Below are 25,272 nucleotides of genomic sequence, written 5' to 3' on the forward strand. Positions count from 1 at the left end.
AGAGCAACAATACAACTCCATCTGGCTATATTGAAAAGTCCAGTTATTGAACCTTTGCATGTATACTTAACTGTTTCCTGAGACCTGCTGCCAGGACCATGGCACTGTGATGGTTAAACCTCTTGATGATGGCAGCATTACTATTCTCCTTTATGGATTTGGAATTAGAAGCAGATGGCACAGAAGAAATGCCATAGCCCTAGGAGAAATAATTTAGAGGATTAAAATTCAAAATAAAATTCTAGTTTTCTTACCCATTATGAGAGATACGCTAGCTGAAAAAATTGGATGATGGGACTTCATTAATTCTGAGAATTACTTAATTTTTACAGGTAAACATTTAAAAATAAGTTACAGATTAAAAATACAACATATTCCTTCTGGCTTCACAAAAATAATCTTAACCTTAAACCATGCATTTGTTATTAAGATTTTATTTTTAAAAGTAATCTCTACACCCAATGTGGGGCTCAAAGTTGTTCACATCCTTTAGATCAACAGTTGCATGCTCTACCGAGTCAGCCAGGTGCCTCGAAGCATGCATTTTTTAAAGACCAGTTTTAGATATAGCTAGCAAAATATTAAATGAAGTAATAGAATATGGTAGGGGAAAAAAAAGCATGGACTTTGGAGTCAGATATGTTTTCAAATTCTGGCTTTATAACTTTGCTAGTATTAGCGTAAGCAAGTCTAAGCTATGTAAAATGAGATACTGGAGAAATAGATATTTTCAAACATGTATTGAGTTTATGCTATGTGCTAGGCCCTATAGACAGAAACTTAATAAGATCTTGTGCCAAAGGAGCCAGTATAGTAGTTAGTGGGATGCTGGGCTGTAAGTGTACATGTAGTTAAAACTTATATGATGTGCTGTAATAGAAGAAGTAGCCAATCCCACTGGAGGAGAGCAGAGGTAGATTCAAAAAAGCTTCAAGAAGCACCATAAGTTGAATAAGTGCTTGCAAGCCAGACAAAGAGACAATGATATTTTAGGGAGAAAAATCTGCTTAAACAAAGGTACAGAAACAACAGAATACATATTATGAGTTTTTTTCTGTATTGCAGTACACTTGGAATGAAGGGTGGGCCAGGGATTGGTAAGACATAAGACTAAAGATATAAAAGAAAAATTACAAAAAGACTCATATACCATTCATTCATTTATCAAATAATTACTGAGTGCCTAATACATACCATGTATGGGTGACAAGCCAATACAACAAGAAGAGTCACCCTATGACAAAAAGATCACTTTTGAAAATGACTGATGGTATGAAAAAAATAAAGAGGGGTGGCATGATATAGTGACTAGATGGAGAGGAGGAGCTACTTTAGATAGACAGGTTAGGGAAGGTCTCTCTTGAAGAAGTAGCATTTGAACAGATGTCTAAAAGATGAGTAGAAGCTAGTTAGGTGGAAGAGGAGGGAGGAGAAACAGTAAGTGCAAAGACCCTGAGGTAGAAAAAGCTTGGAACAGACCTGAAAGAAGGTGTGGCCCAAAGTGAGGTAGAAGCAGACAGAGTCCAAGTCAAGAAGAGCCTTGTAGGAGTTTTGATTTTTATTTTAATTTCAATGAGAATCCATCAAAGAGTTTTACATAGGAAACTATTATGATCTGATTTATAACTCTTACTGCTAGGGGAGAATAAATTATAGGGAAAAACAGTGGAAACAGGAATACCAATTAGGAGGCTAACGCAAGCAATCAAGACAAAACTGGTGGCAGCCTAATAGTGAGGGTGTAAGGGTACAGATGGACAGATGTAGACAAATCAGAGATGTTTTGTAGAGGACTTACTGATGAACTGAGTTTTGGAGGTGAAGGAAGGGAAGGAATCAAGGAGACTCCCAGGCTTTGGCTTGAGCAACTGTGTCTACGGCAATGTTTTGTTTTGTTTTTTTACTGAGATGGGAAAGACTCAGAAAGAAACAGATATACGAGGAATAAAAGGTTCTAGTTTGGACATGCTATGCCGAGATGTCTGAAATATCTACGTGAAGATATCAAGTAAACAGGCAGATGTATGATTTTGGGAGTTCTGGGGTTAGAGAGACCACAGCTACCTGGGATTCATCATTTCATCATCATCATCATCAATATTAGTATTCAAAGCAATGGAATGAAGAGAATGTATTCAGAAGGTGGCCCAAGGCCATACCTAGGACAGTTATAACACCTAGAGGATGAAAGAAAAAGGCACCAAAGGAAAAAGTGAATCAACCAAGATCTCTCTTAAGGGGTTTGGTTATATATATGTTTACATATCCATACAATCAAATATTGTATAGCACTAAAAACAGAAATTATAGTAACACCTATTATTTGTTGAGTACTCACTGTGTACCACACTCTTTTAACTCTTGTAGCAATCCCATAAAGTCCGCACTTTTTTTGTTTTGCATTTTTTTCCAGAGATATAATTGACATGTACCATTTTAGAAGTTAAAGGTATAAATGTGTTGATTTGATACTTACGTGCTCCAACATGATACCCTACAGCTAACTAACATCTCTATCATGTCACATACTTATCATTTTTTGTTTCGAGGTAAGGGCAATTAAGATGCAGCAACTCTGAAGTTTATAACACAGCACTGTTGACTCCGCTGTGCATTAGATATCTAAAACTTATTTATCTACTAGTGGCAAGCTGATACCCTTAAACAACATCTCAACTTTCCTACTCCCTACTAAATCAGTACTATTAACCTCATTTTATAAGAAAACTGGGCTTGAGGGCAGGGGGAAGCACTAAAATCTTTCCCCCATATTAAGCTTCATTTTTTTCAGGATGACTTCAGAGGGTCATATTTTAATGTGTTGAAATTCAGCAAGGAAGTGCCTGAATGTGGAGAATTACCAAGAAAACTAAATTTCATTAAGGAAATGACTTATCTGGGCACCAAGGGTTATTTTCTGTTAATTTATAATCTAGACTGTAGGTCAAAATTTTAACATTAGTTTCCTCACTTGGAGAGTACATACATACATGAAAATAAAGGAAAAAGTTAAGAAAAATAAGATAGGAAGGTATAAGCATGTGTATACGGCCAGCAGAAGAGAAACCAAAAGAAAGGTAAGAAAATGAAAATATAAGTGTGAAGAGAATACCTGAGGAAGGCAGGTTCCTACCCTAGAAGATACAAACAGGAATGGAATTTGCCCTAATCAGAAGGGATCATATCTCTCTCCATGACTGGATAAATCTGTAAGTCTGGAGACACGATGCAGGGGTAGGTAGCTCACACTTGATGGTCTAGTTGTTGAAACATATTGGAGCTAGCATAGGGTAAGGGTCATGAGTGTGTTCAAGGTCTGCCAAATAGTGGACTATGGAAAAATGCTTGTTATCTTTTCCTCATCTACTAATATTTATCCACATTTCTTTAGATTAATGTCAGCTAGAGCATAAAGCTGGACTCACAAATACATGTTAAGCCTTCACATTATTACCTAGAGAATTGCTATGTGGAAAACTAGAAAATTCTTTTATTTTTTATTTTTTAATTTTTTTTAAGTTTACTTAATTTTGAGAGAGAGAGAGTACAAATGGGGGAGAGGCAGAGAGAGAGGGAGACACAGAATCTGAAGCAGGCTCTAGGCTCTGAGCTGCCAGAACACAGCCTGATGCGGGCTTGAACCCACAAACCATGAGATCATGACCTGAGCTGAAGTTCAACACGCAACCGACTAAAATCTTGTTACAAAAGTTTTAGCAACGCCTGTAAGTTCAATTCTCCAAGACAATTTTAATAGCAAACAGTGCTACTAAGAAGCACTTCTGATAAATCACTCCAAATAACAGTACTTTGTGTATTTTATTCTCAGAAGTGGAATATCTACACTGAAGGCAATTTTTAAACTAGTTGAAACTAGGAAGACTGTTTTTTCTCATAAATTCTTTTTTTAACTAAAATTTATGGGGCACCTGGGCGGCTCAGCCAGTTAAGCGTCTGACTTTGGCTCAGGTCATGATCTCACAGTTCGTGGGTTCAAGCCCTACATCGGGCTCTGTGCTGACAGTTCAGAGCCCGGAGCCTGCCTTGGATTCTGTGTCTCCCTCTCTCTCTGCTCCTACCTCATTCATGCTCTGACTCTATCTCTCAAAAATAAACAAAAGTTTTAAAAAAAAAATTAAAATTTGTTTGTTTTGTTTTTTAGTAGGCTCTATGCCCAATGTGGGGCTCAAATTCACAACCCCTAGATCAAGAGTTGCATGCTCTACCAACTGAGCCAGCCAGGCACCCCTCTCATAAATTCTTTTGGTACTGCTTACCTCATCTAATGGTTTATCTTCCAAAGCTGTCAAGTCAAGCAGTGGGTTTTTTACTCCTAGTGAAACCATGGTTTTTAACCCTACAAAATCAATGAAATAAAAGTTGGTCAAGTCTTACCTTTCTCAAAAATAAAAAAAGTCATTAACAGCACTATAGAGGACTAGAGAACAGCAAATTAAATTTTAGCATGTGAGGGATAAGCAGTTACCTTTTTCATCTATTTTGGCACATTCTGCAAAGAGGTCTTTTGACCCTGTATTCAGCCGGTCCCTGTGAAAATAATGGGACTGAAAAAAACGTGTCCAAAATTCCTTTTCTGTCATGTTGTGGGGAACATTTTCTGCATATTTCATTTTTACTGTGGAAAAAAAACCGTAATAGTTACATAGAGAGTTTCCATTTCTTAAAACTTCTTAAATTAGTTGAAATACAGAATAGCAAAAACTAGATTACTAAACTGCTCAACTTTACATACCATATATAATAATCTAATTGTAAATTTGAAATATAACTTGAGAGACTAGGTGAGGCACTCACTACCTGTATAAATCTTAACCAATTACAAACAAAACCTTATTTTGCACTAAAAGAATTAACGAGTTTCAAAGTTTTAGTAGAAATACCAAGAATCAATACCCACTAGGACTATCAGTTCAGCACACCCCAGAAACTCACAATCCAATGAGCAAAGAGGTTAAGAGCATGGTCTCTTGAGCCAGAGAGCCTGGGTTTGAAATTCTAGGTCTGCCACTTACTATCTATGTGACCTTGTGTAAATTACTTAATCTTTCTCCATCTCGGTTTCCTCATCTGTCCTATGAGGGTATTAACACTGCCTACTTCATAGGGTTACTTGTGATGACTAAATGACTTAATATATATCAAGGCCTTGGAATGGTGTCTGGTATGTAATATGCACTATAGAATTACGTTCTTATCAGAAAGATATAAAAATTACAACGTGATAACTTGTTGAGGCAGACACAAGCCCCTACAGAAGCAAAGGGGAGATGTATACCTGCCCAAAGAAGTCAGGATTTTATAGAGGTGGTAGTGAGGCAATACTTGTGTTGAATCCCATGGGGGAGTTATGTTTCTGAAGGACTAACGAGGCACAGTGAGGAAGTGAGAAGAGAGAACAGCATATGCTTTGAGACAGAACTGTTTGCTCAGAATGACTGAAGTGGTGGGGCTCGCAACCTCAGCTGCACACCTTCAATTAATAAAGCTGGGATCAAGTCATTTATACTTTTAAGATGGTTTCTGCAAGGGTAATGATTTGTGGGTTAGAAAGGTCACTTTGGAGGCAGCATGATGTTGGATCTGAGTTAGCGTTGTAGAAACTATGTACTGATACCTCTGGAGCAGGCCATCTTGTGCAGGTTTGCTGAAGGGTAAATAGAGTTTAAGAACCACTGATGGAAGAATGGAAAAATCATCATACCAATGAACTGATGACAGCACATTATATACTAAGCCCTTAATAACTACTATATATCAGACGTTGGGTAAGTACTTCACGCTTATTTTATTGCACTTCATCAGGAATAAAGGTAAAGCTTTCTTTTTTTTAAACTAACAACTTTGACTTTTAATAATGGAAACAATTTGCCATTCCAGAATCAACTGTAGGGAAGAAAAATCTCCCCTAAAACAATAAACTCAATAAAATCGTAAGTACTGTAACTTTTTTACTTTGGCTATTTAAAATGCTCCCTTGCAATACTTGTTTTTCACTTAAGTATTATTACTGAATTCATCCAAATATTTCTACTATGTGGAAAGACTGATTCTTCTTACCTGCTGGATAGGTCCTAAATATGGACTCAATGATATCAGAGGTTAAATTGTATCTCAGACCATTACATCCATCTGTTTGGGGCCGGACATCAGCCTAAAATAAAGACCACACGTATATATTTACTAGAATACTGGGGGAAGACGTGTAAACATATAATAGACACTGGACAAAGGTGGAAAAATAGACTTTCTAAATAAACTAGAGAGACAGAAATACGTCCCTCACCTTTATTTTTGGCATAGAGATAGGGCTCAAAGAAGCCTGGCTTGGTTTCACATAGTCTTACTGATGTGAAATCGGTTTCCTTGAAAATTCAACATGGTCAAATAGGGTTCCTTGAAAATTCAACATGGTCAAATAGGTATGTGTACGTGTGGCCAAAGGAAGATAGCTAGTGGAGCTTTAACATAACACTTGTACAGTTACCAAAACAACTATAAACCTTGGTTACTAAATAAACAAATATTATCTGACTGGTTTCTTTCTTTTTTTTACTATTTTATTTTTTATTTTTTTTAATACGAAATTTATTGTCAAATTGGTTTCCACACAACACCCAGTGCTCATCCCAACAGGTGCCCTCCTTAACGTCCATCACTCACTTTCCCCTCCTTCCCACCCCCCATCAACGCTCAGTGTATTCTCAGTTTTTTTAAGAGTCTCTTATGGTCCGACTGGTTTCTTTAGGAGAGGCCTCGTTCATTCAATTTACTACTAAGTGCCCAGAAAGATGCTAAACATATAACTGGTACTCAAATTCTTGTTAAATGCATAAACACTGCTTTGGGTCCACCAAAGTATAGACTAAATGAATCCCATTTTCTAATTCCACAGGAAGGGTATTCTCAATCTTTCACTAAAATACATATTACAAGTCTTACTTTTTCTGTCATACCATGGTCATTTCACATTTAACTCTGCATTTATATATATAGCAATCATAAAATAAAGTATCAGAAAGCCCTAACTTTAAAAGAATTTGGGGAGACAAGTATTAGTCCAGTTGCTAAAAGATTCTCTTTTATTAAACTCCACTTAATTTCCAGCATATTAGGGTCAAGTCCAAAAACCAAAAAAAGTTAACTGGCAAGAAGAAGCATCTATTTAAAAAAAATTTTTTTTTAACATTTATTCATTTTTGAGAGAGACAGAGTGTGAGTGGGAGAGGGGCAGAGAGAGAGAGGGAGGGAGATGCAGAACGCAAAGCAGGCTCCAGGCTCTGAACTGTCAGCATAGAGCTTGACACAGGACTGGAACTCTTGAACCGCGAGATCATGAGCTGAGCCAAAGTCGGACGCTTAACCGACTGAGCCACCCAGGGGCCACAAGAAGCATCCATTTAAAAAATACTGCATCTATTTTTAAAATACTTTAGAATACCATGGATACCAAAGTAACTATTGATTTGCTTTAAGGAAATGCTAAGTTTTACAAAAGAAATGACATTGTTAACACATATATCAGAGTTTTCTTTTTTCCTTCAGAAATCTAGAAGGGTCACATACCAGAAATGCTGCAGAAATGCCAACATCCTGCTTATGATTGGATGTAGAAGAACTCTCTGTCGCATTTATATTTAAACGATTGGCCCAGAATTCCTCAGCACTGATCACTTGACTCACAACAAGGTCTTTATAAAGCTGAAACAAAACAGGATCTTCTTGCAGCATTCTGGTGATAGAATATATTGAATATATTGAACTTCTAGAATAAAACACCATTTATGTTAACACTTTAAAAAGACTTAAAAAAAAAAAAAGACTTTAACAACACAAAACAGTGAGACCCACAACTTTAATTTTATGATGATGGAGCAGCAGAGGTCATTTAGTTCATCTCTTAATAATTCAAACTAAAAAAAAAAACTTTTGGAGGAACAAATGAAGATAAATGGAAGTAAGTCTTTAGAAGCAAAGCCTAAAATCTCTGAGGGTTATTGGTGTTATTCATCTCAATATCCCAGTGATACAAAGATCACTATGTCTGTATTTGTATTGTACTGTATTCTCTTTTATAAATAAAGATGAAAGGGGAAGAGAAAAGGTATGCTTGAGATTTTCTGGACACTAATTTTTCATGGTGATAAGCACTTGGAGACTTAAGCATGGATGGCCTGGAAAATACTGGCAATGGAGTAATTCACCTCATCAGAAATTCTCATTACTTTACACGCTTTCTCAACTTTTTTTACAGTGTGATTTTTCAGGTTTCTCATTCACAAACACATCCCTAATAGTTCAGTGTCTTCTCTGTGACGGAGAACTGGAAGAAGGAATTAAAGGACCTTGGTACCTCTGAATCTCAGTTCTGTTCCTCACCCGATTATTAGAGTTGAGGCAGTTAATTTAATGTAGCACAAGGGTTAAGACATAACAGCTGTTACTCTACTAAGAGACTGGAGAGAATCTAGTGTCCCTTCAAAAGGCTATTCTTTTCCTCCTTCACCTGTTTTTCTCTTCCAGTTCTTTATTTGCTTTCCTCTTGAATTTGGGCAGCAGCTGCTGAAGAAGGTCTTTCACTGCATCTCGCTCTTTCACAGCTGTGCTTTCATTGGAAAAATGGAAGTTAGTTGTGTCCCCTGCATGCAACACCAGCTGAAGTTGAATTTTAGCTTTTCCTTCTGGACTAATTTTCTGGCCTAAAAAGAAACATGAGACAAATTAGATGAGGACACCCACACTGTGGAAATCGTCCTACAATACGCCACTTCTCCTCCCAAGAAGATTCAGAATTCCTTTGGGCTTTAGCTGCCCTGTTCCAATCTTAATGCTTTTGCAGAAATGAACTCTTCTCAAATAATCCCATATAATCAGAGCATAGTTTAACAAATTCACCGCTAACACTTTGCTTCCTTCTTCAGCACCCTCTTTGTGTGGCACTTCTCACCCACTGCTTCCATCACCAGATATTAAAGGGCTTTTGTTTCCACTCAACTGGGGAAAATCTCCAAATAGCCAACTAGGAGTCCTGAGCGTGAACAGCTACCTCCAATCATCATTATCATAAATAAAAATGATTTGTCCTAATTCAAAAAGCTCCAAATCACAGCCCATGTCTTACTAACTGCAAAGAAGAATACATAATTTTCCATTTGAGAGATGTGGTGTCATCACTTCAACCAAGTGATCAAACTTTATCTCATCCAGAGTCGGACAACCTGACACTACAGGCTTCCTCAGGGAATAGAATAGTAAGTAAAGGCCACCACCTATGTGTTGTTCTTGCTGCAAATGTTTAACTTGAGTATAATCAAGCCTGTAAACTTTTCAGTTTATAAGAAACACAAGTATGCATGAAAATAATTTTCAAAAAACCTTGAGAGGATAAGCAGACATAATCAGAATGTATGATATTTGACAAGTCTATAAAGACTGAAGGTACTACAACTACATACGTGAACCGAGACTGGATCGGGTTTAAAAAAAAATCATTACTACAAAAGAATATTACTGGGACAATTGGGGATGTAACAATGTCCTGGATGTTTACTATTAAAATTTTCTCAGTGCGAAATATTACAAAGCAGAGTGTATGCACACGTAAGTCAGATATATTGTATAGTATGCATTGTACCATTCTTAAAATTTTTCTGTAACTTTGAAAATTTTCATAATAAATAGATGTTGGGAACCTCAAAATACACCCACATTATAGACAACTTGTACTCTTAAAGAGTGGGCCTCATGGCAACAGTAGTCCTTGTCTTCCACAGAGGGAGAGGGATGGAGGGGTTCTGTCTCATGAAATGGGAGACTCATGACAGTGTGAACATGCTGCCTAAAGCTCATGGTCCAAACCACCTACTAATCCCTAAACAAACTTTTTCAGTCAAGATACTGCTTCCAGACCAACAGTCTAGATAAAATATCTAACTACCAAAAGCAGCAATACGGAGCAATGTAGGCTGTCAGGCAGCCTATTGTGGCTTCCCATTTCTCCAAAACAAACCATCACTCCTTTTCATGCATCTTTTCTCAGTGACTGCTGGAGCCTTGCTCTAGCTTGGCTCTTGCCTCTAAGAGGTCTATTTCTGAAGTTTTGTAATTAGCTAACCTAACTGCTGATTTTCACGTTAGTAATTTATTACTGATAATTTTCAATGGCTTCTTTCAGAAATGGGCTTTATTTCAAATACTCAACTTAAAATGAATACTGATCTGGTGCAGATCTAGATTTGAGTATGTGCTCTCCTTCCCAATAACAGAATTGTCAAGAAATAGGAGAAGGGTATATTCTTTATTGTACGTTGTGGGTATCACAATGAGTGCATGTTTTACAGAGCTACAGGACCAACTTCCTGTTGAAGAGAAATGCTAACAGAGGAAGTTCCTAATTTATGAGTCTCTTCTGGTACAAATGTTAGTTTGTGAGAGTACTATGAGGAACTTGGTGAGTCACTTTTCCACAGAAACAAAGTTTTAAAAGGAGGTAATATTACCAGAATAGCGGACAAAAGACCAGACAGCTTAGGCAGTACTTAATTATGATGAATTTCAAACAGTATTTCCTTTTGAAAGTAAAAATTCTAAATTATTTCAGTGAAAATGGATGAAGATCTTGGTCATTTCCAGTAGCAAAGTTGAGGTAAGTCCTTAGGGCAACTGTTCACACACAAAGGACATTTACAAATCTAGCACCTGCAAGGTGAAGAGTGTCTTGTTTTTGAAGTATCACATTCCTTGAAATCTACATAAGATTTTATCTTGGAGAAGAATTTTATATCCAAGAAAATAAATGAATCCATGTTAAGGTCACAGTTCAGATACCACAATTTGTTAAGGATACTGTGCTCTGTATTTCTCCTATCTATATCCAATAAAAAATTGAGTCTATCTTCTCAACAGACAATGGCCACATAACCAAAGATTAACTACACAACTTGCTTAAACAATACAATTTCGTTAAAGGGCAATCTGGCATCAACCAACATTTTAAATGCATGAACCATCTGAATCAGTAAATCCACTGCAGGGATGTATCCCACATATACAACCTCACAAAGATATTAGTACACAGACCTATACTGCAATACTGTTTGCAATAAAAAGAATTCTGAAAGCTTCCTAGCTGTCCTTCAAGGAAACTGATTAAATTATGATTCTATATCCATTCAGTGGAGTATTATGCAACTCTTAAAAGTGGCGATGTGTGGAGACTTTTACATGATGTAGATTCACATGTGTAAAACTATATAAACTTTTATTATTATAAAGTGGGAAAGGCGGGTTACAGAATAACATACGTTCAGCGATCCCACTTTAACATTATTTCCATACAGCTGGTTTTTTAGACACTATAATAAAAAAATCCACAAAGATGTATAAGCAATCTTCTTATAAAATTATTAGCAAATGTTACATCAGGCCTTAGTATAGCTGACTTACATTTAATATCTGCATACATATGGCTGATTGTAAATCTATCTTTGCCTTCAGGTGCCCAAGCAATCCTTTCTGCCATGAGGTATAAAGCTCCATCTTGCTTCTTTTGACGCACCTTCTTTACAATTAGCAAAACTTCTTCAGATGAAGTTGCCATGATGCCTAGAAAGTGCTAAGAGAGACAAAAGATTTCACATCTCAATTAGGATCAAATTTGTTGACTTTTGGAGTCCTTTCCAAATTAAAAAAAAAAAAAAAAGGTTTTAACATTTATTTATTATTGTGAGACAGAGAGAGACAGACCGTGAGCAGGGGAGGGCAGAGAGAGAGGGAGACACCGAATCTGAAGCAGGCTCCAGGCTCTGAGCTGTCAGCACAAAGCCCAACGTGGGGCTTGAATTCACAAACCGCGAGATCATGCCCTGAGCCGAAGTCGGACGCTTAACTGACTGAGCCACCCAGGCGCCCTTGAGTCCTTTTCAAATTTAAACCTAAATTGATACTAAGGAAGAAAAAAGTCCCTGATTCAAAGTTGAAGATAAAGTTGTATAGCATTATCCTTTAAAATAAAATTTAATTTGCTCATTATCACAGGTTTGAATTTACACAACAGTTTATGACACTTGGCAGTTTTTAAGCCATTTCTACATATTCTAATCAGAGTATTTTCAATTTACTTTAGTTCCTTAGTAATATTCTTAAATCTTAAATGTATGATTTGACTATAGATATGTTGTCTTTAACCTACATTTAAAATTGTAGAACTTTAGGGGCGCCTGGGTGGCTCAGTCGGTTAAGTGGCCGACTTTGGCTCAGGTCATGAGCTCGCGGTCCGTGAGTTTGAGCCCTGCGTCGGGCTCTGTGCTGACAGCTCAGAGCCTGGAGCCTGTTTCAGATTCTGTGTCTCCCTCTCTCTTTCTGACCCTTCCCTGTTCATGCTCTGTCTCTATTTGTCCCAAAAATAAATAAACGTTAAAAAAAATCATTAAAATTGTAGAACTTTAGAATTACGACTCTACTGAATATTTAGTTCAATTTTGTTTCAACTGAAACAACTAAGAGCCACAGGGTTTGTGTGACCTTACCAGAACCACTCTCAGAGCTGAAACCACACCCACATTTCCTGATTCCTGGTCTAAGTTTCTTCCTGTGTACTTTAAAAGAAAACCATTAATACTTAACACCTCATGCAACAATGTGGATGGAACTGGAGTATAATTATGCCAAGTGAAATCAGAGAAAAATAAATGTATGATGGAATCATATGTGGAATTTAAGAAACAGATGAACATAGAGAAAGGAAAGGAAAAATAGAGAGGGAGGCAAACCATAAGAGACTCTTGAATACAGAGAACAAACAGGGATGCTGTAGGGGTGTTGGGTGGGTGGACAGGCTAAACAGGTGATGGGCATTATGGAGGGCACTTCTTGGGATGAGCACGGGAGTTATAAGTAAGTAATGAATCACTAAATTCTATTCCTGAAATCGTTATTGTATTATATGTTAACTAACTTGGATTAAAATAAAATTTAAAACATTAAAAACAAAATAAATAAATAAACATTAAAAAAATAATTCTACTTAAAAAAAATTAACACTTCAGATGCTACTTCCCCCACCTTTTAAAAATCAAATTGTCTTCAACTGTTCTCCAGGTCTTGGCCAAAGATTCACTTGTACATGGCTAATTCATTACCTAGGAAACAGCCTTTAGTTACCTCCACCTCCTTCCTCCCCAGTTCTGGGGAATCTTAAATATTCAACTGAAATCCTAGAGGCTTAAGTGTGGCTGCCTGGAATATGAGGCTAAAAGGGAACTTGAAGCTATAAGGGCTTAACAGGAAAGAGGCCATGATTGATGGTGATGTCTGCCATGGGATGAGATGGGAAAAAGTGATAGCACAAATACCCCATATAGGTCATTTCCGGTGAAGTTATGACTAAGATTTTATTCCCAAAGAAATGATTCAAAGTATAATTTTAAAACATTAACTTCTTCAGATATAGTTTAAAATATAATTTTAGAGAAATTTGCATATCTAGATATTTTAAGAATTAAATTTGCCCTGAGAAAACAAGTCTTTTTTTTTTTTTAACGTTTATTTATTTTTGAGACAGAGAGAGACAGAGCATGAACGGGGGAGGGTCAGACAGAGGGAGACACAGAATCTGAAACAGGCTCCAGGCTCTGAGCTGTCAGCACAGAGCCCGACGCGGGGCTTGAACTCACGGACTGCGAGATCATGACCTGAGCCGAAGTCGGTGGCTTAACCGACTGAGCCACCCAGGCGCCCCAAGTGAAGTCTTATTGAAACATTTTTCCTGGAGGTTAAAACAAATGGGAACAATGAAATACTGGATCTGCCATTAGTTATTCAAAATAATTGAGGAATGTTTTTTTTTAATTGTTTTAAATTTACATCCGAGTTAATTAGCATATAGTGCAATAATGATTTCAGGAGTGGAATTGAGTAACACTTCTATTTGGATTAAGTGGGAAAGTAAGCATCAGAAGAATGGCAGGCATTAAAAATAATGGAAACCAGGGGTGCCTGGGTGGCTTAGTCAGTTAAGCATCTGGCTCTTGATTTCAACTCAGGTCATGATCTTGCTATTTGTGATATTGAACCCCGTGTTAACCAGCGTTGACATGTTACATTAGTTTCATGTGTATAACAGTAATTTGATGAGTCTATATGTTATTTTATGCTCACCACAAGTGTAGCTACAATCAAAAAGTCATTCAAGCAGGAATTTAGAAATAAAAAATACAGGGGCGCCTGGGTGGCGCAGTCGGTTAAGCGTCCGACTTCAGCCAGGTCACGATCTCGCGGTCCGTGAGTTCAAGCCCCGCGTCGGGCTCTGGGCTGATGGCTCACAGCCTGGAGCCTGTTTCCGATTCTGTGTCTCCCTCTCTCTCTGCCCCTCCCCCGTTCATGCTCTGTCTCTCTCTGTCCCAAAAATAAATAAACGTTGAAAAAAAAATTAAAAAAAAAAGAAATAAAAAATACAAATTAAAAAAAAAGCAAAATCTTAATTTCTCTGAAGTTGATTTCCTCAATTTTGAGTAGTCAAATATTCCCTTTCATAGGTACCCTTACAGGCTACTCTACCCCAGGAATGGAAAGAAAAATGGTCAACGTGAACACATTTATTCAATAAATATGTGCTGAGCCAACAAGTCTAGGGTTATCAAAGATGAATGTCTGACAATAATGATTTCTGCTTTCAAAGAGGTTCCAGTTAGCAAGATTATTTGTGTGTCAGTGTATACAAATAAGAACACGTGATGCTCCAAAAGGGAGATAAAAAAATGTTCTGAATTAGGACTCAGAGGCCATTTCTTCACAGAGGATACTTCTTTTATAATAGATTTTTTAGTGCAAATAAAAAAAATTGGGGTATAATTAACAAATCACCAAAATACATACATCTTAGGTGGTCTGTTTGATGTATTTTGACAATTGAATACACCCATGCACCGTTACTTGAAATAAGAGAACATTTCCACCACTCCCCAAAATTCCCTCATGTTCCTTTCCATTCAACTCTCTTCCTCTCCCCCTCCAGCAACTATTTTCTGATTTCTATCACCACAGATGAGCTTCTGTGTCTTCTGGGTTTTCACAGAAATGGAATCACGTACTATGTATTCTGTCTCTGGCTTTCCGCCTAATCTGTTTCTCGAAATTCACCATATTATTACATATATCAGTAATTTGGTTTTTTTTACACTTAATACGTTAGTTATGAATTGGGTCTTGAATGAGGATTTTGACAGAGAAAGGGAAATAGGCATCACAGGCAAAGGGAATGCTTTGGGGCAAAGGCTTGAGACTCTGGGAATGGTAAGTAGTTTGCGCTGGATGTAGTATAAAGTTCAAGATAAAGATCAGTGGGCTGTGGAGTTCGGTGGTTAAGACGGAGACAGTGCAGACTGCCACCCTATGTGGTAGACAAGAAAAAACCTCTAAGGACTTTTGAATAGGGCAACAATTTCTATTTTAGGAAATGAATCTGTGGACAGTATGAGAGAGACTTAAGAAAAGGACTAGTAGGGTCTGAACCAGGCTGGTGGCAGCAAGAATGGAGAGGAGGGAACGAGGAGGAATACTGAGGAAGCAGGATAAATAGGCGAGTGCTGAAGGAGGTGTCACAGCTGCTTGCTCACACCCCACTCCTAAGCCCTACTGACATGAGCACAGTGGAACAGGTTTGAAAGTGAAGACAAGGAATTCAGTTCTGGACATGAAGAGTGTGAGGTGCTGTTGAGTCATGCAGGTGGAGATTAATTAACTTGTTTTTCACTTGCCACTGAAAACACTTCCTTATGTTGTTTTATAATCTCCAGTTTGGATATCTATAAAACATATATGATAAAGGTTAAAATTCTTAACATACACATAATGCCATCTTTTAAATGATACACTTATTTAATATCCTCCTAAGATTTTCATTAGAGGGTTACTGCTGCTTAAAAAGTTTAAAAACCACTGTTTCAAAACACTATTTAATGATATGAAAAGATACACTGTCAGGTGATCAAAGAAAAAAAAGCTTGTAGTTTGATTCTATATTCTTAAATTAAAAAAAAATATCTAAAATGTACTCAAGAGGCGCCTGGGGTGGCTTGGTCGGTTCAGCGTCTGACTTCGGCTCAGGTCATGATCTCATGGTTTGTGGGATTTAGCCCTGTGTCAGGCTCTGTGCTGACAGCTCAGAGCCTGGAGCCTGCTTTGGATTCTGTCTCCCTCTCTCTCTGTCTCTCCCCCGTTCACGCTGTCTCTCAAAAATAAATAAATCATTAAAAATTTTTAAAACATAAATAAAATGTACTCAACGTGGCGAGCCTGACTGGCTCAGTTGGTAAAGCATGCAACTCTCGATCTCAGAGTTGTGAGCTCAAGCCCCACGCTGGGTGTAGAGCTTACGTTTAAAAAAAAAAAAAAAAGGGCGCCTGGCTGGCTCAGTTGGTTGAGCCTCCGACTTCGGCTCAGGTCACGATCTCACGGTCCGTGAGTGCGAGCCCTGCATCGGGCTCTGTGCTGACAGCTCAGAGCCTGGAGCCTGCTTCGGATTCTGTGTCTCCTTCTCTCACTGACCTTTCCCCGTTCATGCTCTGTCTCTGTCTCAAAAATAAATAAACATAAAAAAAAAAATACTCAATGCCTAGTATGTGGCAGGCACTGGGCTAATTTCTTTATAGGTATTAACTCATTCAGCCCCAGTTAACAATCCTGAGGTAGGTTATTAGTCCCATTCTGCAGATAAAGGAAACTGGGTCTTAAAAAAAAAAAAAAAAAAAAAAAATCAAGATGCTTTCCCAAAGCATCAAGGAAGTAGCTAGGTTTCAATGTGGGTCAGTCTGACCTTGGACTTCCACCATGCTATTTTGCAAATACATATGACTTGGAGGAATATACACCCAACTTCACAGTGGTTACTGATGGGTGATAGGATTACAGATGACTTAAATGTTCTTTTTGTTTTCTGGATTATCTATATTTTGTAATGAGAAGAGTAGCATTTTAAAAAATATTAATTTATTTTGAGAGAGAGAGAGAGAGAGAGAGAGCATGCCTATGTGCATGTGGGGGAGGGGCAGAGAGAGAGAGAAAGAGAGACAGAGAGAATCCCAAGCAGGCTTTGTGCTGGTGGCACAGAGCCTGACATGGGGCTTAAACTCTCCAACTGGGGCTTGGACTCTTGAACGGTGAGATCATGACCTGAGTCGAAATCAAGAGTCAGATGCTTAACTGACTGAGCCACCCAGTTGCCCCAAAAAGTAGTTATTTAAAAAGTCTTTCCAAGAGTTTGTTCCCTATCAAACCACAGGCTTATAAGGTAACACAGGAAAGTGTTGCAGGTATTAGTGTGGGTAAGAAAACAATTGTTATTTTCAATTTCTGTAATAAGTGTATATGAATTTATTTTTATTCACTTTAAAAATTTAATGTACAAAAGAAATTTCATATATGTATGGAACTAATTAATACCTTAATATTATTTTTGATATTCATTATAATAAACATTATAGTAACTTAAAAAAACCATCTGTATTACTTGAAATTATACTGCATATTATATGAACCACATTTTAGGAAACGTGAATTAAAATCTGAAAGATAGGCGGGGAGGTTTTGTCGACACAGAGAAAGCAGATAATTACAAAACAATTTTAAGTATGTCCATATACGGAGGAAAAGCACTGAAGGAGTTTCCAATTAACTGGGCTTATAAGCACAAGTAAAGTATAAGCTTCGGAAAAGAACAGAAAAACTTCTAAGATAGGAAAGTAAGAAAGAAAAGATGAGTGAAGACAGAGAAACTGTAAAACGGAGAGGAAGTTAGATGGAGAGAAAAAGCCACTTGGGAGAACACTGAAAATAAGTCAGGGGTAAGTAACTGAACATTGGAATGACTACTCAGTGGTCTCATAGCTAACTTGCTTGGCAAACTTCCTTGTTCATCCATAGCACCTCTGTTAATTGTACGAGGACCAGTTGTAGAAAGTTTAACAGAATCAGTGGGGCTATCCTACAAAGCACTACATGGTTTTCAGATGTTTCTTGAAGATGGCTCCTTGGGTGGCAAAAAAATTCTTCTTCCCAGTAGAATTCTAGAAGAGCCACAGAATATTTGTTCATGAAAAATATCAGTTAGTTCCATTTAAACAAATTGACCCGATGAAGATCTAGCTTTACTTAAAAGATTTACATTATGAAATCATCTGCCACTTCTTTAAATACCAAGATCCTCCAGTAAAGACATTAATTCATTTGCAGTTAAATATTTGCCTGAAGGTAAATGTACATGCTTTGCTCTGAGCCTTTGCACATTCTCCTCCTCCTTTCCTATCACCTGGCTTTTACTCATTTTTTTGTCTACTCTAAGTTTCAAAGTTACTAGGCAAGACCTTCCATTCTTTTCTTGATAGCACTTACCACAACTATAATTAATTTTTAAAGTAGTTCTTTGAATGTCTGTCTCCCCTGACAGACTGCAAGCTTCATAAAGGGAAGAGGATGCATGTATTGTATTCACTGCAATACAGCACCCAGCAGCATATTTAGCCCATAGGAAGAGTCTAATAAACATCTGTGATTATCTATTTAAGATATTTGGTGTTAAAAGAACACCATCCTGGTAAGATACATAAGACACCTTCGTACATATATCCTTGGCTAAACTCCAGGAAGCATTATAGCTCTCTACTCAAAGATCACAGTATCATTCCTCAGGGATTCCAATAACTGGGTTTTAAGGAAACAGGGATAGGAAAAATTTCAAACTATTCAACAGAAATCTTTAAATTGCATTTCTCTTCTAATATGCACAGATAAATGGGGCAGAAATAAGGACAACAAGTGAACTATAAACTCCACATCACCCTCTAAAAGAGGATTATTAGAGAGAGCTGCTGTATCTGCCAGGATACAAAATGGAGATCTGGAATGCTGCTTGCTGTGAGGCAATCCAAAAAAATTTTAACAATCCAGCATTACAGAGAACAGGACCTTGGAAGTATGTAAAAAGTGACCAAAATTTACCATTTCAATGAAAGTTACACACACAATGAAGCTATTAAGGGGAGTAACTGATGTAGCAATTTTAAGACCAAGCACTTTTTCATTTTTACAGCAGTGCAGGGAGAGGCAGAAGGAGGAAAATGCGACAGACACAAGACAGAACGAAATGTATGCTCATATTCACTAATAAATACTGCATGCTGACAAGAGTATAATATCCAAATCAAGAGACGAGCAATCAGTCTGTAATCAAAGTGGGGAAGGGAGGGACTTACTAGTTATTAGCTGGACGCCAGATACTGCCACACTAAAGGCAAGCTAAGAGAGAAAAGAGGAAGGACACTAGGGACCTCCTCCAGCAGTATCCACGAGGTAGACACACTGGTCAAAATGCTAGGAAAGCTCAATGGTAGGGGAAAAACCTAGCAGCACAGAAAAGTAAGGCTAAAAGGTGGAAAGATTAACCAGCAGGGAGAAGATATATGCCTCGAGGGCAGTATGTGCAGGAAGCTGATCATTTGGTTTATTAAACCGATTCCTCTCTGCACCAATCTTCCTAGTATTTTTAAAGAGCCCTCTCTGCATTTGCATGAATAATTTTTTTACAGTTGCACTATCATATATATTTAATATCACCTAGGAGAAACTCAAACTTTCAATCTGCTGCTAAATGTCAGCTGAGTGAGGGTAAAGGACAGGTTTAATAGCCCCAAATTATCTTTCCCTCCTTCCCAAATGAGGGATTTAGGTCTGCTAAAAGGTACAAAGTTCTCTCCAGAGTCCATTCCTTCTGCAAGCCATAGGCCTGATACTAGAGGTTATCCTCTTTTCTGTCGTGACTTCTCCATCTCCTTTGTTCTACTTTTGACTTTAAAAAGCTATGTTAGGATTGGCAATTTTGGCTTATTTACCAAAGCCCAGTTCAGTGGTGTTCAAACTGTGTTCCAACAGGAGAGGCCGACTGGGTGGGGCTCGGCACTCCCAAATTCAATTCCATCAGAGCATGCTGTTTTGTATAACGGAGCTCCCAGTAAGAATTAGTGGGGAGAAATTGTTCCACTCCTTTATGGAGTTAATACTTACTACAGTGTGTATTTCAAACCACTTAGTTTTTGTATGTTTTTCACATTGTCTTCTAATGGACTAACGATTAAGTTTCTGGATCTTTTCCCTCTCCGCAACCATACAGACCCCAAAATGAGTGTTTAAGAATCAATGGAACACACTGCCTTAGTCGACTTAGTCTTAGAACACTGGGGGCTTTATAAAATAATTACATATTTCCATAGGTTAGTGGTCTATTTTTCATCATTACAAGACAATCAAATTGGGCAAGGACCAAAGCCGGGGGTGTGGATTGGCACATGTGTTAAGAAGCTTTTACAAAGCCGTAGAATTGACAGGTCAAGCAAAAGATGTGTGGACACTACAGTGAAAGGTGTTCTCCTACAGAAACCGAAAGACTTAAGAGCACATTTCCTAACGGGAAGGGCTCCTCTGTCACTCAGAGGCCTCCACGTCCTTCATTCTCAAAAGCTAAGTCTAACCCTTGCTTTGGGGAAATCTTCGAGTCCCTGCTCTTAGTAAAGGGGCAGACTTCCTATAGGCCAGCAGATTAGGGGTCGCCTATTCCTCGCTTCAGGACAATAAAAGACTACCGAGATGGCAGGCGTAGGAGCTGTGGCGACGGCAACAGGGACACTGGGAAAAGGGGCAGAATCCGCGCCGTCCAGCGGCCCCCAGGCCTGTCAGCTCCTTACCCACCCTCCCACCCGCCCCCATTTTTCGGTCTAAACTTACCAAGTGAGAGCTACGGCCCTGGGCAGGGAGTAACTGGCCTGGGTCGGGTCGAGTTCCGCTGCGCTTCTTAGAGACGCTGCCGGGAAGAGGCTGAAACCCAGTAGCCACCACCGTCGCCACCGCCTCTGTTACTGGGGGGTCTCGCCTCCATCGCTGGCTGCGAGGACTCTGAGGGCACGTGACCGGAAGTACCAAGGCGGGCCTGCCGGGCACGTGACCCAGAGCGCGGCCGCCATGACACCTTCCGCTAGTTCCCTCCCTCCCCCGCCGGTTCCCGCCTGTTTCATTTCCTTTCGTCGGCCTCAAGCTGTGAAGGGTCCCAGGATCCTGGCTGGCTCACCCCTTTGGCCTAACGCTCCTCCGGTCTCCGACGGCGCTGTGTCTTCGGCCAGCAGCAGCCCGCTGACTGCAGGCCGCAGAGAGCGTAATTGCGACCGCGGCCGGAGGGGGAGGGACCACGCGCAAGCAGGGGGCGTAACCCGTCACGTGACAAGGAAGTGCCGTTAATAGCGGTGTCCCTGCATCCCCGTCGCTTCTGGATGACGTAAACGCGGGAGGGGAGGTACGGAAGGAGGGAAAGACTCCAGTATCGTTCTTAGTTGCTCGTTGAGTGTACGGCTTTTAGTTGCTCGGTGAGTGTCCCAGCGGCCATCCGTGAGAGAGGGTCTGATCTATTGAGAATTGGGGGTTTCCGGCCTTGGAAGTGGTGGAGCGGAGCTGAGACCTCTGGGCTGCGGGTCTGTGAGCCTGGCTTGGAAAACATGGTTACCGAAGCTTCTCTCCTCAAGAGATCTGAATACAGTGTTGAAGATATCGCTGCAGAAAAGTTACTAGTTCCGCTAGGGAGCTTCTTGTGGCCAGGGACTGTGTCCGGCGATGGGTACAAAGAATGTTGATTGCATGATGCATGTATGAATCGCCATTTCTCTGTGGCGAAGCGTTCTCTGATTATTACTTCTCGGGTGGAAAGATCCCACTATGGAATGGTGGAATCTCGTATTTACCCTTCGCATAGTATCTTTACTTTTTGCTTGATTCCATCTTTTCCGTCCACGTAGCTAGTGGGGGGAGAAAGAATGCTGTGATTTGCTTTTAATGTGTGAGCAGCAAACACTGTGGTCCGTTGGTGAAATGAGTACTAGGGCGATGATAAAAAGCCTTTTCTTAATCCTACTACTCGTTTATGTTACCATAAAGGATTGCATGGAAGTGGAAAGGTGATTAGATTAGGACTCAGGAGAAGTGGATTCTAGTCACAGCTCTACCTCTCAGGAGCTCTGTAACCTTGGGTAAGCCAACCCCCCAAGAAGTTGTTTTACTGACTTTGGTAAGCATTTATAGCCTTCTAATTGTTTAGTTGTTTGTTTGTTTTTGGCTAGAGGTGTGCAGCCTTGACAGAAGTAGTATTTAAACCCAGCTTTGCAGAAAGGTGGGATTTTATTAGATGGATGAAGATTCAGAAAACAGTATCTATCGAACCGCAGAGGCACAGGAAGTTTATACAATGAAAGAGAAACAAAAAATAGCAAGGTATAGTTGGACAATAGGGGTAGAGTGGAAGATGGGGCTGGAAAAATAAATAAGGATGAGATCATAGATTAAGAGGGGGAGCTTTCGAAGGTTTGTACACTGATTTCTTTTTAAAAGTAGGTACTGAAAAAAATCTTGTGATTATGGAAAATTGCAAACATAGACACAAGTAGACAGGATAGTAAAATGAACCCCATGTACTCATAACCCATTTTTAACAGTTGTCAACATTCTACTGTTTTTATTACAGAGAATTTAAATGTGTTGGTACTTTTTATATGCATTGTCACATTTGATTAATAGTAGATTTTTATTTGAGCTCAATTCTATGGTATTTAAGTACCAGCTAGGATGATTATATTTGTGTGAAAATTCCTTTGGGTTTTAGTTGAATCAAAAGTGTGACATGGCTACTTTAAAAACGGTGCTGTTTTAGGTTATAACATAGAAATTTAATGTCCAGATCAAGGAAATTACTGTTTCTATTCTAGTCTTTGTTATTCAGCCACTTAAGGTGTATTATGTTCAGTTCTAGGCACCATATTTTTGGGCAAACTAAATGGCCTTTGTAGAAGGTTGACAAGAATAGAGGAAGTTAGTAATTGTCGTGTCAGAAATTATCGAAGAATTGGGAATGCTAGATTTTTAGAAGACCTGAAAGCACCTTTCAAATACTGAAGGGTTGTTTTGGGAGAAGTAAACATTCCTTTAAACTGCAGAAGACACAATTAGAAATAATCAGTAAAAGCTCTAAGGGAGCAGATTTCAATATTAAAGAGAGAGAGAAAAAGAACAAAGGAAAGTATAAATATAGAGTTGGCTTAACTCTATACCATCTTAATTTTTTTTTTTTTTTTAACGTTTTATTTATTTTTGAGACAGGGAGAGACAGAGCATGAACAGGGAAGGGTCAGAGAGAGGGAGACACAGAATCCGAAACAGGCCCCAGGCCCCGAGCTGTCAGCACAGAGCCCGACGCGGGGCTCGAACTCAGGGACCGCGAGATCATGACCTGAGCCGAAGTGGGCCGCTTAACCGACTGAGTCACCCAGGCGCCCCATATACCATCTTAATTCTTAACCATCACCCCGCAACTTCTCTTGAGAACTGACATTGCTGACGCTGTTTCTTTTCCGTTCTCACTTCCCATTAAATATATATTTTTTGAAAATTAGGAACCTGTTAGTTTAGTTTTTTTTACCTCATTAAATTATAACTTGCAGGACACTGAGATCAAGGCCCGATGGCCTATCCACTTCAGAGTTTAAGATCACAAGTGGAAGAGATAGACAATGTGGACTTGATGTCATTCCTTTCCAACTTCTTTAGGATCTTATACCATGGTTTTATCTTTTTCTTGTGTCTTCAGTCTTTTTCATTCTAAAGACTCTTAGCTACTATTTACAAATCTGTTTGAGTCTCTCCTGGTCAGAAAGTCCAGAGAGATTTTCTCCTTTTCCACCAGATTTCTTGAGTAATTGAAAGGCCTTGTCTTTACTACCTTACTACCCACCACTTTTCTTAAGTCTTTGTTTTCTAGGGTGTGCCCACAGCGCTTCACAGAAATTATGTGATTGCCTAACACCAAATCCTTTGATGTCTTTCTGTTGCCTACCAAATTAAAATTTCTTCAGGTTCTTTGGTTTGAAATGAGAAGTGTTTCATGCTTTGTGTTGAATTACTATTCCACTTTTATTTTTCGTTATTCTGTTCCTTGTATCCTGTGTCTCAACCAAAAACTAAACTTGTATTCTCCAAATGTATCCTCTGTATTTTTGCTTATTGCTGCCCTTACCCTTTTCCTTCTGATAAAAGCCTATTCGGCTCCAGTGCTGCTTCCCTTAGGAAGTTTTCTACAGTTCCCTTTAACTCAGTGTGAAATGTGATTCTTCTGTCCTTTAAGTTCCAACATAACATTCTGCTTATGTTTTCCTTATTAGGTGTGTGTGTGCGTACGCGCATGTTCTTCCCTGTTTATAAAGTGCCTGATTTCCAGAATTATTTTGTCATTTCTACCACTGTGTCTCATATTTCACAAGGAACTCAATAAAATGAATGAGTGAAAAGAATGATAGTTTTTTTCTTAGGTCAAGAATTCTCAAAAGAAGTCTTTTTCAAAGATTTTATTTTATTTTATTTTATTTTATTTTATTTTATTTTATTTTATTTTATTTTATTTTATTTTATTTTATTTTATTTTATTTTATTTTATTTTATGTTTATGTTGGAGAGAGAGAGAGTGAAAGAGGCAGAGAGAGGACACAAGAGAATCCCAAGCAGGCTCTGCAATGTCAGTGCAGTGTAGCTCAAACCCACGGACCATGAGATTATGACCTGAGTGGAAATCAAGGGTCGGGATGCTCAACTGACTGAGCCACCCAGGCATCCCTAAAGATTTTAAGTAATCTCTACAGCTGACATGGGCTTGAACTCAAAATTCCAAGTTCAGGAGTTGCATGCTTCACTGACCAGCCAGCTTCCCTGGAATTCTTAAATATTTTGAGTATAGGACTACTAAAAATTTGGTTTTCTTTTTGGACTATTATACTAAGAATAGTATAACGAAGAGGAGATAAGACTATATTATCTGTATGCAATAAAAAACATCGTAAGCTTATGTGTGTTTTGCCACTGGAAGGTACACTCCATGAATGTTAGGACTTTGTTTTGTCCTCTGTTTTATCTCTCCAACCTAGAAGAGTGCACAAGTTGGTGCTATTGTAACTGAACAAACATGAGTTCCCTCCTGTGAGTCAAGGTAGAAACTACAATGGGTAGAGTTGTTGCACAAAGGAAACTTTATTTGCAGCAAACAAGGAGATCACAGGGAATAACTTTCAAAGCCATGACTCCCTGAGAAAGAGTGAATGTTTGTTTGTTTTAGAGTTAGAATGAGTATTTAGATAAGGGAGACTTGTCACCTCTGTGTAGAGGCCCACGCATGCTCCTTTA

At 38.7% G+C, this 25,272-nt stretch overlaps 2 protein-coding genes across 7 annotated transcripts in view; one reads left to right on the forward strand and one right to left on the reverse strand.

Annotated features, from left to right (window-relative positions):
* GTF2H1 (general transcription factor IIH subunit 1) overlaps positions 1-21,153 on the reverse strand; it is a 37,665-nt gene extending 16,512 nt beyond the window's left edge. Inside the window, exons 1-8 of one of the 2 annotated variants that reach the window (XM_053203399.1) lie at positions 21,131-21,153; positions 11,464-11,632; positions 8,525-8,717; positions 7,585-7,750; positions 6,079-6,172; positions 4,487-4,636; positions 4,278-4,357; positions 72-199 (exon numbers count right to left, since the gene is read on the reverse strand). In XM_053203399.1, the coding sequence (XP_053059374.1) occupies positions 72-199; positions 4,278-4,357; positions 4,487-4,636; positions 6,079-6,172; positions 7,585-7,750; positions 8,525-8,717; positions 11,464-11,617 (965 nt within the window). In that variant the 5' untranslated portion in view covers positions 11,618-11,632; positions 21,131-21,153. Of the gene's footprint in view, positions 1-71; positions 200-4,277; positions 4,358-4,486; positions 4,637-6,078; positions 6,173-7,584; positions 7,751-8,524; positions 8,718-11,463; positions 11,633-20,790; positions 20,926-21,130 lie in introns of those variants that run through there. The other variant, XM_015085772.3, reaches the window with a different exon arrangement.
* A 64-nt stretch (positions 21,154-21,217) lies between these two features.
* HPS5 (HPS5 biogenesis of lysosomal organelles complex 2 subunit 2) overlaps positions 21,218-25,272 on the forward strand; it is a 55,625-nt gene continuing 51,570 nt past the window's right edge. Inside the window, exon 1 of one of the 5 annotated variants that reach the window (XM_027073019.2) lies at positions 21,218-21,352. The gene's annotated coding sequence lies outside the window, so the exon portion shown is untranslated. The other 4 variants (XM_027073020.2, XM_015085771.3, XM_027073018.2 and 1 more) reach the window with 4 other exon arrangements.

The sequence above is a fragment of the Acinonyx jubatus genome, chromosome D1, assembly GCF_027475565.1.
Source record: "Acinonyx jubatus isolate Ajub_Pintada_27869175 chromosome D1, VMU_Ajub_asm_v1.0, whole genome shotgun sequence".
NCBI classification, from domain to species: Eukaryota; Metazoa; Chordata; class Mammalia; order Carnivora; family Felidae; genus Acinonyx; species Acinonyx jubatus.